This window comes from Crassostrea angulata, chromosome 2 (assembly GCF_025612915.1).
Source record: "Crassostrea angulata isolate pt1a10 chromosome 2, ASM2561291v2, whole genome shotgun sequence".
Classification (NCBI taxonomy): Eukaryota; Metazoa; Mollusca; class Bivalvia; order Ostreida; family Ostreidae; genus Magallana; species Magallana angulata.
This window is the reverse complement of record NC_069112.1, coordinates 78,871,934-78,885,312: the sequence shown is the minus strand read 5'-3', so window position 1 is coordinate 78,885,312 and position 13,379 is coordinate 78,871,934. Positions and strand designations below refer to the sequence as shown.

Below are 13,379 nucleotides of genomic sequence, written 5' to 3'. Positions count from 1 at the left end.
ATAATATTTATATAAAATAGTATAATGTCTATGTCAAATATTTCTGAATGGTGTAATTATACATCGTTTTAGTTAAATACTTGTTATGAGTTGCTGAGGAAACATAAAATTCGAATTAAGAGGTATTTTGTGGGAAAATTCTGTAAAATAAAACCAGACACTTTCCAAAAGATTCTTCATGTACAAACAATATTTTCCAAACCCAAAATAATATGTGTTACAAATGTTTTATCTCTTTTTTCATTTCTATTTTAGACAGATCTTCGAAACCTAGAATCACGGGAAACCTTAACGTTGAGGTCAATAATACCATTACACTGACGTGTTCCAGTCAATCAACCTCAGCCCCTGACTACTACTCCAAGCTCGTCACCTTGTCTCACACCTGGTTTGTCAACGACACTAAGATGGGCAGAGAAACCAGAGATACTGTAACATTAAAAGTAACGAAAGAGTTCAAGTACAACAATTACTCTTGTACAGCGACAGATGAAGGTCTGGAATCTGAAAGAAGTGACCCAGTACAGATTAACCCTCTGTGTAAGTATGACTGATGTAACTTAATTGATTCAACTTAACTTCTCTTTGAAAACAAAAATGTAGCTTCGTCGTTTTTTCCCGTTTTTTTTTTTACTGAACAATCTCATAAGAAAAAATGAATGATTATTTTTTCAAACAATGAAATACGTACCTAGAACAATTTCTCAATTATATGCTGAAACTTGATTATAATATGCGCTCAAAATCCATTATCATTTTTTTTTCAATTATACAACGATTAACGTGTGCGACATAAAACAGTTAACTTTGTCTTTTATCATAATTTATATTAAGGAACAGCTAAAGCATGGTTTAACCTAAACTCTATGTGATACTTTGAGACATATTTCAACAGATTTGGCCTTTCTAAACTGCTGTAATTCATATTAAGAACCAGAGAAAGGAGTCGTTTAATTAAACATTCAATGTTTATGAAAATGAAGTTAATTATGAGACTCATTTGCAATGAGTTGGAACAATAAAAAATCAACAGGTCAATTAATAACAAAAACTGCTACAGTCACATTTCCAATCTTATGCTAAAAGAAACACCAGCATGTTATCTAGCAAGCAGTATTTTAGTTAAACCTGGTCCGATCATAAATTAATATTAAAAACATTTTTTTTATTTACGTGTTCAAATACACATTACATGTACATGTATGTCAATTTAAGGCAGATCACAGTCGTCAAATAACTTCGATTTCCCCATGGCAGATTTTAGCAACATCCGTTACCACGTCACAATTAAATGAATGTCCAAGACACTCAATATGTTTTACGGCGTTACCGTTCTGGCGAGCGCAGCAAGAATTACACAACCTTGCATCATTGCCAACTTAGTGTTATTTAAATATCAATGAACGTCAAAGAAATTTTGAGAGAGTATTGTTCTACAATAAGTATGCCAAATGTGCTAATTTTAATGGGTATGATACATACAGCGCAACCCCCTACCCCTCCCAGAGAGAGAGAGAGAGAGAGAGAGAGAGAAAGAGAGAGAGAGAGAAGAGAGAGAGAAGGAGAGAAATTTAATGGTTTGAATATATGCAATATCTACATATTTTTTTTAACTGTAAGTTTTTTTTTCTTTGATCTTTTTTATTTAGTTCAAAATGTCCTGTTGTTTATTTCCTCCCTGCTCATATACTTATCTGCCTATTGTATATGCATGCACAATTAGCATAAAAATGGAGTAAAGTATGGCTCTTACTAGTATTAATTTAGGTATATAATCTCTATATATATATAAAAAAAAAAATCATATGTCAATGAGGCAGGTATCGCAGTGTATACTGAAATAGCTAGTACACGCATTACAGATGTTTGATTCACCTCTAAATTTATCGCGGGAAATATAGCGCGAGAGCACTGTGACGTTATCAATGATTTGTTCGTCTTTGTTTACGTATCTCGACTCAATATACAAAGGTATGGAAGCATGTAACAAATCTCTTGAGTCTCGCCGAATAATATGCGGTACTCAAAACGTGTCTTCAAACCTTAAGACACCGGGAATTACGAGTTGAAAATCGGCCAATTTTGGCATAGCACCACGGGTGAAAACATTAGAGAGCATTATGGGACGTAGACAAACAATTGTGTTTCATAAACTGTAGGTTTAGAACGTTCTTTTTCCCGCGCACACTGGTTCTCAGAGCTCGTTTCGCTCGCCGGCGCTGCGCTCGCTATAATGCAAGGACTAATATTGCGTGAAACCTTCTTGGATTTGAAATCTAATTTAAATGATTTTATATCTGTTGATCAAAAAGGAAAATACCGATCGTTATGCAAATATGTATTTTCAATGTTAATTGATGATACGGTTCTTGTGGTATCGGAAAGAACGTATGGATAGATCAATAAATAACATATTTGTAAATTAATATTCATATAAAAAGGGAAAAATACTAACATTAAAATCATCTATAAAAATCAATGCTTCTCCGTTTACTTATATCTTTATAGACGGACCGGACATATTAATTATCACTCCAGAACTTAAATTGAACGTCGATGACAAATTAACAGTAAGGGAATGGGAGACTATTGGTCCCTTTGTTTGTACAGCGGATTGCAATCCACCGTGTAATATAACGTGGAGAGTACAGGGCTCCGATGGATTCAGCGATACTCGTCCAGTGATGGGGACGTTATTACAACAAGCAGTACAGAGAAATATGCTGTCATTCCGATGCGAAGCAGATTGGGGAGATAAGACATTAAAACAAGGAGTTCAACTTGATGTCCAATGTAAGTATTTTATTGGGATAAAAACGTATTAACAATTTTGTTGTTATCATTCTCAAATGTCCCTTTGCATTGTTTGTGTCCTTTACATATATATCGGGTTCCTCGTGGATTTGTATACAGTTTTGGGGATAACATGGGTGATACTAAAACATGATGATATCGATTAATTAAACAAACATTGCAATATTTTCAATTACTATATATATAAATATAAGTAACAGAAATAGAGTTACACAAATGATTAATTTGGACTACATTGCTCCAATTTAATTTAATTTCACCCTCTCTTGATCTACACGTATAGCTCTTATATTTGTAATCTTTAGTGACAATAAACCTTATGGTATCTTTGTTTGAATTGTTACCAGTGCTAGGGCTTTGTCTCGACACATGTACGATTAATGGAGTTTTTTTGCACGTAATCAGACATCTTCTTATATAGAGATGTTCAAAAAATGTTCACCCACTAAAGCAAACCATACTAGCAAATGATAGTACATTGTATTAATTTTATAAAATTCGACAAGCTTGTTTTTGCACCAACACAACATATGATAAAGATGAATGTAGTTATATGTAATAATGTAGACATATCTTTAAAATATATTTAAAAAATATTCTATTCTTATCAAAAATGATAAAATATCAAAATGCCAATCATGTTATGTAACTAAATAAATTAAAATGGTTATTCAAGCTAAAAAATGTTAGTGCTTAGCGTGCATTTCTTATTTTTTTTTCTCAATTTTGAGGATATTTTGAATTTTTCTGTCTTTCTGATTTTAATATATTTCTGATTTTTAAAAATATTATGCATATACTATTTTGACCAATTTGTAAGAGTAGGAGAGAAATTCCAATTAGGTTTCTTTTTTTTACGCAAATCTTTATAAAAATGTAATTATACAGAAATGTTAAGCTCATAAATATGAATTTTTGAGTTAAAAGCATGTGATATATCCCTACAGCAGTGTACTGCCACAGATATAGTCTTTGTTAGAATATAAAATGGGATTACTATTTATATGTCCAGTTATACATGAACTTTAAATCTCTTTTCATCTTGATGTAATAAACATTTAATCAAATTTACATTTGACAAGTCAAAACCCCCAAAAAGTATCCTTCCTTAACGAAAGTGTGTTTTAGATTTGAATGAACCTACTCTCTACAAGAACAGCAGTCCTAATTCGAAGCCGATGTGGACTGTGAAAGAAAACGAACCTTTACGTGTTGCGTGTTTCGTAGACGGGAATCCAACACCAACGGTTCGCCTAATTAAAGGTCAAGATGAAATAGCAACAAACAGGAGCCCTTCAAAATGGGCAAACTACACTGCAACACTCTGTGGGGATACGGATAAGTATATTTGTGAAGGCAGTTCTAGTGGGTTCAATTCTAGCTCTCAGACGGTGAACATAAATATTACTTGTAAGTATTAAAAATCGATAAGAAAAAAATAAAGGTTATAGATTTTGCTTGACTTGACATAAGTATAAATGAAAAACCAAATAGGTTAAACTTCTTGCCTTAATTAGAAAAACATTATCATTGAAAATGAAAATTATATAGATTTTACTGTTTATATACAAGGATTCGTAAAGTGATGTGTTTCTAATACGATATCCAGTTTTCTTATTTGTTTAACGAAAACCTATCATTTTTTTAATGAAATTAAAAACGGTACTTCGAATCATGAATACGACAATCTTGCATTGAAAGGATAAAGCTGTGAATATCAAATTTAGATATCACTTAATAAAAAAAGAAATATGCATACTATATCTACCGTTTCCTCTTAGCAACCTATTGAACATTTAGATAATTCTAAATATTTAACCTTTTTGACTAGCAATTGCCTAAATAAACTTGAAAATGAAAAAAAAGGCTCGTCAAGGATCTTCTGATATTATTTAGCATTGATATTGCCAGTGACAGTCCTCATTTCTCCCAAAGTTACGCATCCCCATAGCATGGCTGACTGTTGCCACAAAATTAAACATTCATCTCTCGTCTCTCTCGCGCCACACAGGCAAACGGAAAATACTCGAATTCGGAAAAAAAACAACTTCTTTTTTTAGAAATTCTAAATCTATAATCTTTTTTTTCCATCAAAACAATTTTTGATATTGACTTCCTTCACACCAGCTTTTATATTAAGTATACATTCTTATGGAGATGTAAATGCATTATAAATATAACAGCAACATGGTTAACATTTTTTTTTAATATATTCGTAATATCAAGCAAACTGCCTCTTCTCACTGTAGTTGCTAGCTGTTACTTTTTGGGGAGGGGGCTGACGCGTCAATTGTTTAAACCAAGCCTCGCTGCAAATAAGTCATTTCATATTAGAAATCGTAGTAAAATGAAATTCAAAGTTGGTCTGCGACCTGTCGAATAGAGTTTGTTTAAGACTCTGTAGTACTTTTTTAACATCATTTGATAACTATACAACGCATTCTGACAACCTTTCTATGAACTGGGCTATTTTCAGAAAATAGTTCAAAAGACAACAAAGTCACCTGATATGTTGATGTTATAAGACGTGAATTAATAAAATACAACCCGAAATCTAATGACTATTTTTTAAACAACATTTATTAATTGAAAGAATAGCCCATTGTTCAAATATTTGCTTTGTTAATAAAATATGTGTTTGGTGAATAAAATAATGTATATGCTAGAACAGTAGAAAAAAATAATCCTTTTACCGCTTACTCAGTTCAAATAATTATGAATTAAATTAAAGATAAATGTATTTTAGTAAAAACATTGCTTAAATCAATAAGATGTAGCAAAGGCACACATTTTTCATGGCAATTTGTGATTCAGTGCCTTTTTAAAAATTGAACTTTGGGTTTGGAATATTCCAGTATATAAAATTTGTGTTTTCGTTATTAACGCTTGCTTAAATTTAAAAACAAAAATATTTGTCTTGAAAGGTAAACTGCGCATTGATAAGAGTGGCCCACTCCAAACAAACTATAGTTCCACGAGTGGGAACAATATCAAAGTAGCACTGGCAATTCCAGTTATTGCAAACCCCCCACCGCAGGCTTTGGATATCACATGGATGGGACCTACTGATCACCCACTCACATCGACCGTCTCCCAGCGAGATGTTGTATACAAACACTGGATCAACACTTCTGTACCAATAAATAACCATTCTAATTTTGGCTATTATGTAATGAAATACAAGAACGAAATAATTCACAACATTACCATCAATGCACAAGGTATGTCATATTGTATATATATTATTTATTTCATATTTTTCGTTTGTACATGATTGTGGATTATTCACAAACCAAATCGAAACACAGCACAATACCTAAAATCAATATAGTGTGTTATATTATCTATAGACAGACCTGAACAGCCTTTAAACTTCATGGCTTATTCATACGCCAGCGGTTACGTAAATATGACGTGGACATCGGGATTCAATGGGGGCTCAGAACAGTTCTTTATCTTATGGATGAGTGATGACACTGACTGGAAAATTATTGCAAACTTAACAGATCCCGGGAAAGGAGGGACGGTGCATTTTGATCATGGCCCTTTAACCCCGGGTCAACAAATTTTGTACCGCCTGGAGAGTTGTAATATCATCAACTGTTCTATACAATCTGTTGAGATTAAAGTTAATGTCAAAGGTACGATATACTTTATTGTCTGACTTGTAGGAACACATACACACTTTGAAATACATCATAAAATAAAGATATTTTATTAACTTTATTAAGCATGATATAAAAGGACAGTCAATTACCCTATGTACTATATCATACAATTGCACAGTCCCTAATTAATATCAGTTTTTTTAAAGATATCTCAAAGGTGTCATTGACTAGTACAAGTGAGATGTTCTACGCAGCAATTGGGGTTTCAACGGGAGTCTCCATCCTTATTGTAATTTTGGTTGTTGTCTTGGTGATTTTTTGCCGAAGAAAAAATGAAAAGAAAAACATCAGTAAGTACAATGTATATATAGGTAATATAGATGAAACTATTTAACTAAAAGATATTTGAAGTTAAAATTAATTACGTATCGTTTAATTCAGTGAAATAGGGAATCTAACAAAAAAGTTTACAACCCAGTTCACTGTTTATCCATGCAGTTTATCCGTAAACGTGAGAACATCCAGAAACGGTAAACTCCTTTAAAAATAAGGTCATAAAACAGTTAAAAAAGTATTAAATATTTTTACAAGATTCCTTTTCATAACAAACATTATTTTGACAGGTAATAGGTTGAATGTTTGAAACTAGAACACATCTTATATTAGCTAGGACGCATTAAAACTGTTGTATTGTATCCCAGGTCTATTTGTTAGACTACTATTCAATCTTAGAGTATGTGGGCTCAACAATTAAAAACATATATCTCAGTGTGTAACTCTTATTGTAAACAAATAATGTATTGTAATTTGGAATTATATCATTTATATCAATTTAGGATCAATTTCAGATATTAACAAAGAATAGAAAATAGAATTCTTAGTTAATTTTTTTTAAATTTAATGTGAACAGATTTCCAGAGATAGTGTGTTCCAGTCAAAAAGTTAGACAACTACGATTAACTTAAGTAAAATCATAGCTCGGTAATCTTGCAGAACTTTTCGAAAATACATTTTAAACGAGTGTCAGGAAAAGTCTAACTTGAGTCTTACTTCAAGTAGATCCAGTGTTCTGTGATGTCACACTTTTTTGTAAAACTGTGTTAAAATTCTTTAAAAATTGTGCAAGGTAGTTTTATCTATTTTATGTAAATATAATCACATTGATGTAGTTATAATTATTGGTAGGTTCAAGATATTTTCGCACTTAATTCTATCCTAAATTTCCAAATTTTTATACATCTTATCTATGCAAAGGGGAAATAACACTTTTGTCTGACTTTTCTCTCAGGTGTATGTGTAATTGCTTTAGTTTTTCTTATTCCAACGATTACTTTTAAGGTATTTTTGTAATTTTAGTTTTCTGATAAAGTTGACATTAAAATTCAACAAGGAAAACACATTTCTGCCTTTTTACTTTTAACAAACAGAAAAAAGTTTTCTGATGCTAAAACATGCTTTAGTTTATGTTTATATGGCTTCTCAAAAAGTGTGATGACATGTATATTCTAACAAATGATGACATTTAAGTCTATTAAGTTGAAATCAGTTTGGTTTTTCAACTTTCCTCAGAGAATTTTACGAGTATGCAATTACCTTAAAAAATTACTTTAGTTACTTTATTTAACATTAATAAAACATCAGTTGTGATATAGTGAAAGTTAAAACTAATTTTGCAATATTCTATTGCAGACTATACGATTGATGAGTGCATGCATCAATACAATGTACTTCGCGATTAATTATAAACATTAACAATTAAAGGAACAACAAAAACGTATAAGTGTTAAATCTTTTACACTGTTCCATAAGCTTGACAATTGTTGTAGGCATTGACCGTTCCGTCAGTCTTAAATGGAAATGTATTAGAAAGAGATAAAAGAACCTTCATGTATCATCATACCTATCTGAAACTATGCCAGTATCATCATTCAATGGAGTACTATTGTTTAACTATTAATGGTCATTTTATTTTACTTTTTCAAAATAATTTCATTCAAATACAAGATCTACTTAATAACGTATCAATATGATAGCGGACAATGAAATTACACAAGATGGGACAGAAATGTATGCAGTTGTTGATAAAAGTAAAACATCGAACAATAAGATGAAAGACAAAACAGGGACAAGTGGTGCGACGAAAGATGATTATGGTATTTTTTATATAGCTTGTCGATTATTGTTTTCTGAATATGTTTTTCATTATTACTTATTTTCAGCCTCTCTAATCTCTCTTTCCCTTTTTGTCTCCTTCTTTGTATATAATAAATTATATTGATCGATTCCTAGGCCATAATAGAAATTCAACGAGTGGAATGTACGCAGCTGTTGATAAAAGCCTTCCAAAACAAAACAAGTTGGAAGCTACAATATCGACAAAGTATAGCACGGACAAAAAAGGTAAACTAAGTCGATTAATGTTATCTATCTTCTTTCTTTCTCTTTCAAATATTTATATTGTGAATATATTGTGTTCAATTTACTATAGAAGACGAATCACATCATGGTACAGAAACGTATGCCGTTGTTGACAAGAGTATCATGAAGAAAGGTATATTATATTTATTTATCATTAAATGAATATTTTAGAATTTTCTATAAGGACACATGAAAAACGCTACTTATTGATACATTTTTAAAATGTATAAATCATTTTGTAAGGTGGAGAATCAACAACAAAGACCAAACTGGTTAAAACGAAGAAAAGTAAAGAGAAAAACAGAGGAAAGAAGGGATCGTTAGAAGAGAAAAACGTATCACCTGTAGGCTCCCGTAAAACAGTAAGGCTTTGTAATATTGTTTATTAGTAAATAGGTAAATTTTAGCCAATGCTAAAGGTCCAGTTTGTAGATGACAATAATCTGAATCAGTTTGATTTGATATCCAGCCTTGTCAAATATGAAAAAAAAATGTGATGGCTTTATCTTTACTCATGAACGACATATGTTTTTATTTAATAATGAAGGAGCTTAATAAGTTAAAATCATATTGAGAAACATTTTTCACAATATATGATCGCTCATCATTATATGTACTGATAAAAGATTCAATTGAACTTATTATATTACTAAATTGTGGGGGTGGTTTTTTTTTTAATAAAATGCTTTCATTGATTAGTAAGCTAAGTTAATGATATAATTTAGTGAGTCTAACAAGCGATATACTAATAACGAGTTAATCAGTAACGATCAACATAAATATAGGTTTTAACTTTTTTTCGTTGTTGCTGCTAGTTTTGTAAATGCAACTTATTGGTTTAAGGGAATCAAATCAGAGAACTCAAATCAGAGAACTGATTTGAAAGATTTCCAATGACGATACGATGCATATCACATGTGTAATATAAACTGAATGTATTTGCTATGAATTCGTTGCAAAGCAAATGAAAAAAAAATAAAAAAATAAAACGAATTTCAATCACAGAGCGTTGCTTCAAATTTGAAATAGTCGCGCTAGTAATGGAGAACAAAGTAAAAGCAAAATATGTGGTTAATGTATTGAATAAAAATAACATTTTTGGATAGTGCATGGAGAGGCTCTTGAACACCTTTTTGTAAGATATCTGTGTTAAATAACCATAATTTGATTTCATGATTGTGACTAATTTATTGTCCTTTTCTACACAAAAGACTCTGGACCTTTGCTACTTAGTAGGAAAGTGGAGGTTTATGTTCGTCATACATATACGAGGGTTGTCCAAAAAGTTCACAATCAAGTTGTTGTCAATTTAAATGATTATATCTCTGTTATAAAATTTCAAATCAAACTAAGTGGTTTTTAATGTTTTCCATATAAATAAAACAAAAGTTTAATGCGTCAAAGGGACGCGGAAAGTACGCATGGCCAAGCGTACAAGTTGTCAAAACTTTGTAATGGAGGTTTTAGATATTCATATTTACAATTTTTATAAAACATTTAAAGCGTCATAATCTTCTATTATGATGCAGTCTGTATGATGAACGTTATTTTCATACGTCGTATGAAGTTATTCTAAAAGTAGCAGAGGAATTCTTAAAGATAATATGGCAAGAACATGTCTTTAAAAACGCCCAAAGGAACGACGTCATTTGACGGCACGGAAAAGTGCCTTATCATAAAATTGTATCAACTGAAGTAAAACACCGATAGAAACAAAATAAACGATTAAAGAAACAGAAAAACCATCAAAATAGTTTAGTTTACTTCTCTGTAAGTGGCACAGGTCATATTTTGATTTGTTATACTTTCATGTTAAATACTGAAATCTGATTGGTTAAGACGCAGTTAATAATATTTACTATTACCCTCAGCGTTAGCAACGCACTTGGCAACGGGTAACATTAAAAAATGTTACATGCGCGAAAATTATGCGCGTACGGTTCGCTGTAGAATTCACGTTTTTCCTATATAAAAGCAGTAACATTTTCTTAAAAATTTTAAAAAAGACATTCAGTATAACAAAATAAATAGTGCCTGTTTGGGAGGATAACAGTTGAAATTGACACCCCTCGAAAACCATTGTCAACCTCCGCTTCGCGTCGGTTGACAATGGTTTTCTCGGGGTGTCAATTTCAACTGTTACCCTCCCAAACAGGCACTATTTATATATGAGTATGCGATTGTACTCTCCGACCAATGGGTAATGCAGCATATTATCCGGTAAACCCAGTACTACGACTTTATAGCAAACGTCAGACTAAGCCGTGCAGTATGTAAAGGCAATGTATGTAGAATGATAACTCCAATATAAAAATGTATATTGCTCTGATTTTTATACATATACTTATCATACTCTATATTGAAACATTGTAATGACATCGTGGTAACGGCGCCGTAATTTGGAATAAAATTATATGTGTCCACGAACTTTTTTGACATCCCTCGTTAATTTGTTTTTGTTTTGTTTTTGTTTTTTTTTTGTTTTTTTGCTTTGTTTTGTTTTGTTTTTTGTATTTTGGTGGGGGGGGGGGGAGGGGGGGGGCTGTATCGTTCAATATGCTGTTTTTGTGAGGTTTATAATAATGTGTGTTTCTTTATTGTGTATGACTTAATGGACAAGTTTTCTGTTAAACGAATAAAAAATATATACGATTGAATATTTCATAATATTTTCATTTCTCTCTTAAAACAATATCATACTATAAAAGTTAAAAAAGTACGGGTATCACGATAAAAGATAAAAAAAAAAAATAACTTTAACACGGAAACAATGTGCCTTGAAATATTAGTGTCAATTAACTTATTTATGGAATCATTAACGTTAACGCATCCCACAGTTACAATTATCTTGAATAATTGATTAATGTTTAAAAGCCAAACATTCTACCAGTATAGTATATTATTTAATGTGACTATTTAAACATTTCATCAATGAAAATAACTGCTAATAAAAATAACATGTCGGTGAAACATAAATAATATTGATTAAAAAAAAGTTTAAATCAATTACAAGGATAGTCAATTATTTTTTACGTGATGGAGTCAACGGTTTTCTTTTCAGATGAGACGTTTCAATGTAATTGATTTATATAATATACAGTTCTGACAAAAGTTACACAATGTGTGTCACAGTTTGATTTATTTTTGTAGAATGACGAGGGATTAATCTACATTGACGTAGATTTTACGAACAAACCCGAAAGCTCAGACACGAACCAGAAGCCCGTAATACACGGCGAGGAAGATCGGACAGAGTACACGTTCGTAGATTTCTCAAAGAAAGCGTCACCTACACCGGAAACACATGACAAAGAGGGGAAGTAGGATATGGAAAGGAAGATGTTTTTTTTTTAATTTTAGCAGTAGAAAAAAGAACAGTTATTTAAATATTTTTTAAATAAAAGTACAATTTGGTTTTTGTTGTATAATAATGGTATCTCAAAAGGTGCGTTAAACTTAACAGAATGGATACTGGGAGACTCTTTCTAAATCTTCTAATCTTTTCTAATCTTTCTTACGGATTTTATGCTTGAGAAGGCGTCGTATTATTACCAGGTATAAACAAATAAAATAAATACCTGCTATCAATATTGGCTCTTTTACTCGTCGAATTAATGCTTTAATTTTCTGTTTACTCTAGTTATATAGTTCATAACTTCACTACCTATATATTCCGTATTCCGTTTGTGTTTTATCGATTTTATAATGTTTTTGCCAAGATGAAAAAATAGATCAATCATTTTAGACCTTTCTTTTTCTAATTGCATTCTCTTTATTAATGATAAAAAAGCAAATGTAAAACAATATAACTTGCAACTCTCATGTTGTCATAAATTGATAATTAACAACTTGAATAACTAATACAATTGCGATTTTTTTTGTGGTATTGACTATAACAACTCTCTGATGGGAACAATTCAACTAAGACATTGTACTGTAACATAGTTGATTCGTCATAGATCACAACATCTTTTTAAAATCAATTTGATATTAGGGTTTGAGAATAATGCCGAACAATATAATAAGCATGTGTATGCATCAAACTTAAATTCTTAAAAGATGCCGACCATGTCTGGGCGCACTTTTTTGTGATGCAAAATAAACATATTGTATTTTAATATTGAATGGCAAATATTTTTGGAACATAAGACACTTTCTTCAGAATTTTATTTAAGATGATTATTTGTTTGGTATGTTTTTAATTTGTTATTTGGGGTTTTGCTATTTTTTTTTTCATTTTTTTTTATTTGTTGCTACAAACTATTTGATACCGCAAGGTTTTTTTTCTTGCATTTCAAACATTCTTTTTCATGAGACTTTATTTCATTGTATTTTATTATTTTTTATTACTTCTAAAATAAAAAAAATGTGAATATGTTAAAACTTTTAAAAAAAATAGAGATCAAGTGTGAAAATAAACATTTGTTCTTGTATTTTTATAATTTATTTTTACTATTCATTATTTAGTATTCTTAGTTATGTTTGTAAAAGTTTCTTTGAAGTGTTTAATAACATCAATAATAATTTAAGTAGCTTTTT

General features: G+C 30.8%; 2 protein-coding genes across 2 annotated transcripts in view; both read left to right on the top strand.

The window, feature by feature from the left end:
* LOC128170987 (uncharacterized) overlaps nt 1-13,379 on the top strand; it is a 110,981-nt gene that overhangs the window by 57,618 nt on the left and 39,984 nt on the right. Inside the window, exons 5-8 of the mRNA XM_052836748.1 lie at nt 256-540; nt 2,509-2,793; nt 3,943-4,224; nt 5,739-6,035. Of these exons, the coding sequence (XP_052692708.1) occupies nt 256-540; nt 2,509-2,793; nt 3,943-4,224; nt 5,739-6,035 (1,149 nt within the window). The remainder of the gene's footprint in view (nt 1-255; nt 541-2,508; nt 2,794-3,942; nt 4,225-5,738; nt 6,036-13,379) is intronic.
* On the top strand, nt 6,639-13,052 carry LOC128171002 (uncharacterized). The gene is made up of 5 exons (XM_052836765.1): nt 6,639-8,575; nt 8,712-8,822; nt 8,911-8,973; nt 9,084-9,202; nt 11,991-13,052. The coding sequence occupies exons 1-5, from the start codon at nt 8,449-8,451 to the stop codon at nt 12,162-12,164; spliced, it is 594 nt and encodes a 197-aa protein (XP_052692725.1). The 5' UTR covers nt 6,639-8,448; the 3' UTR covers nt 12,165-13,052.

Bases quoted from the DNA above. Each gene is read 5' to 3' on its own strand.
- LOC128171002 (XM_052836765.1), top strand. From the start codon at position 8,449: ATGATAGCGGACAATGAAATTACACAAGATGGGACAGAAATGTATGCA. The intron at 8,576-8,711 runs GTATTTTTTATA...ATCGATTCCTAG, and splicing joins TGCGACGAAAGATGATTATG to GCCATAATAGAAATTCAACG. The intron at 9,203-11,990 runs GTAAGGCTTTGT...TTATTTTTGTAG, and splicing joins CTGTAGGCTCCCGTAAAACA to AATGACGAGGGATTAATCTA.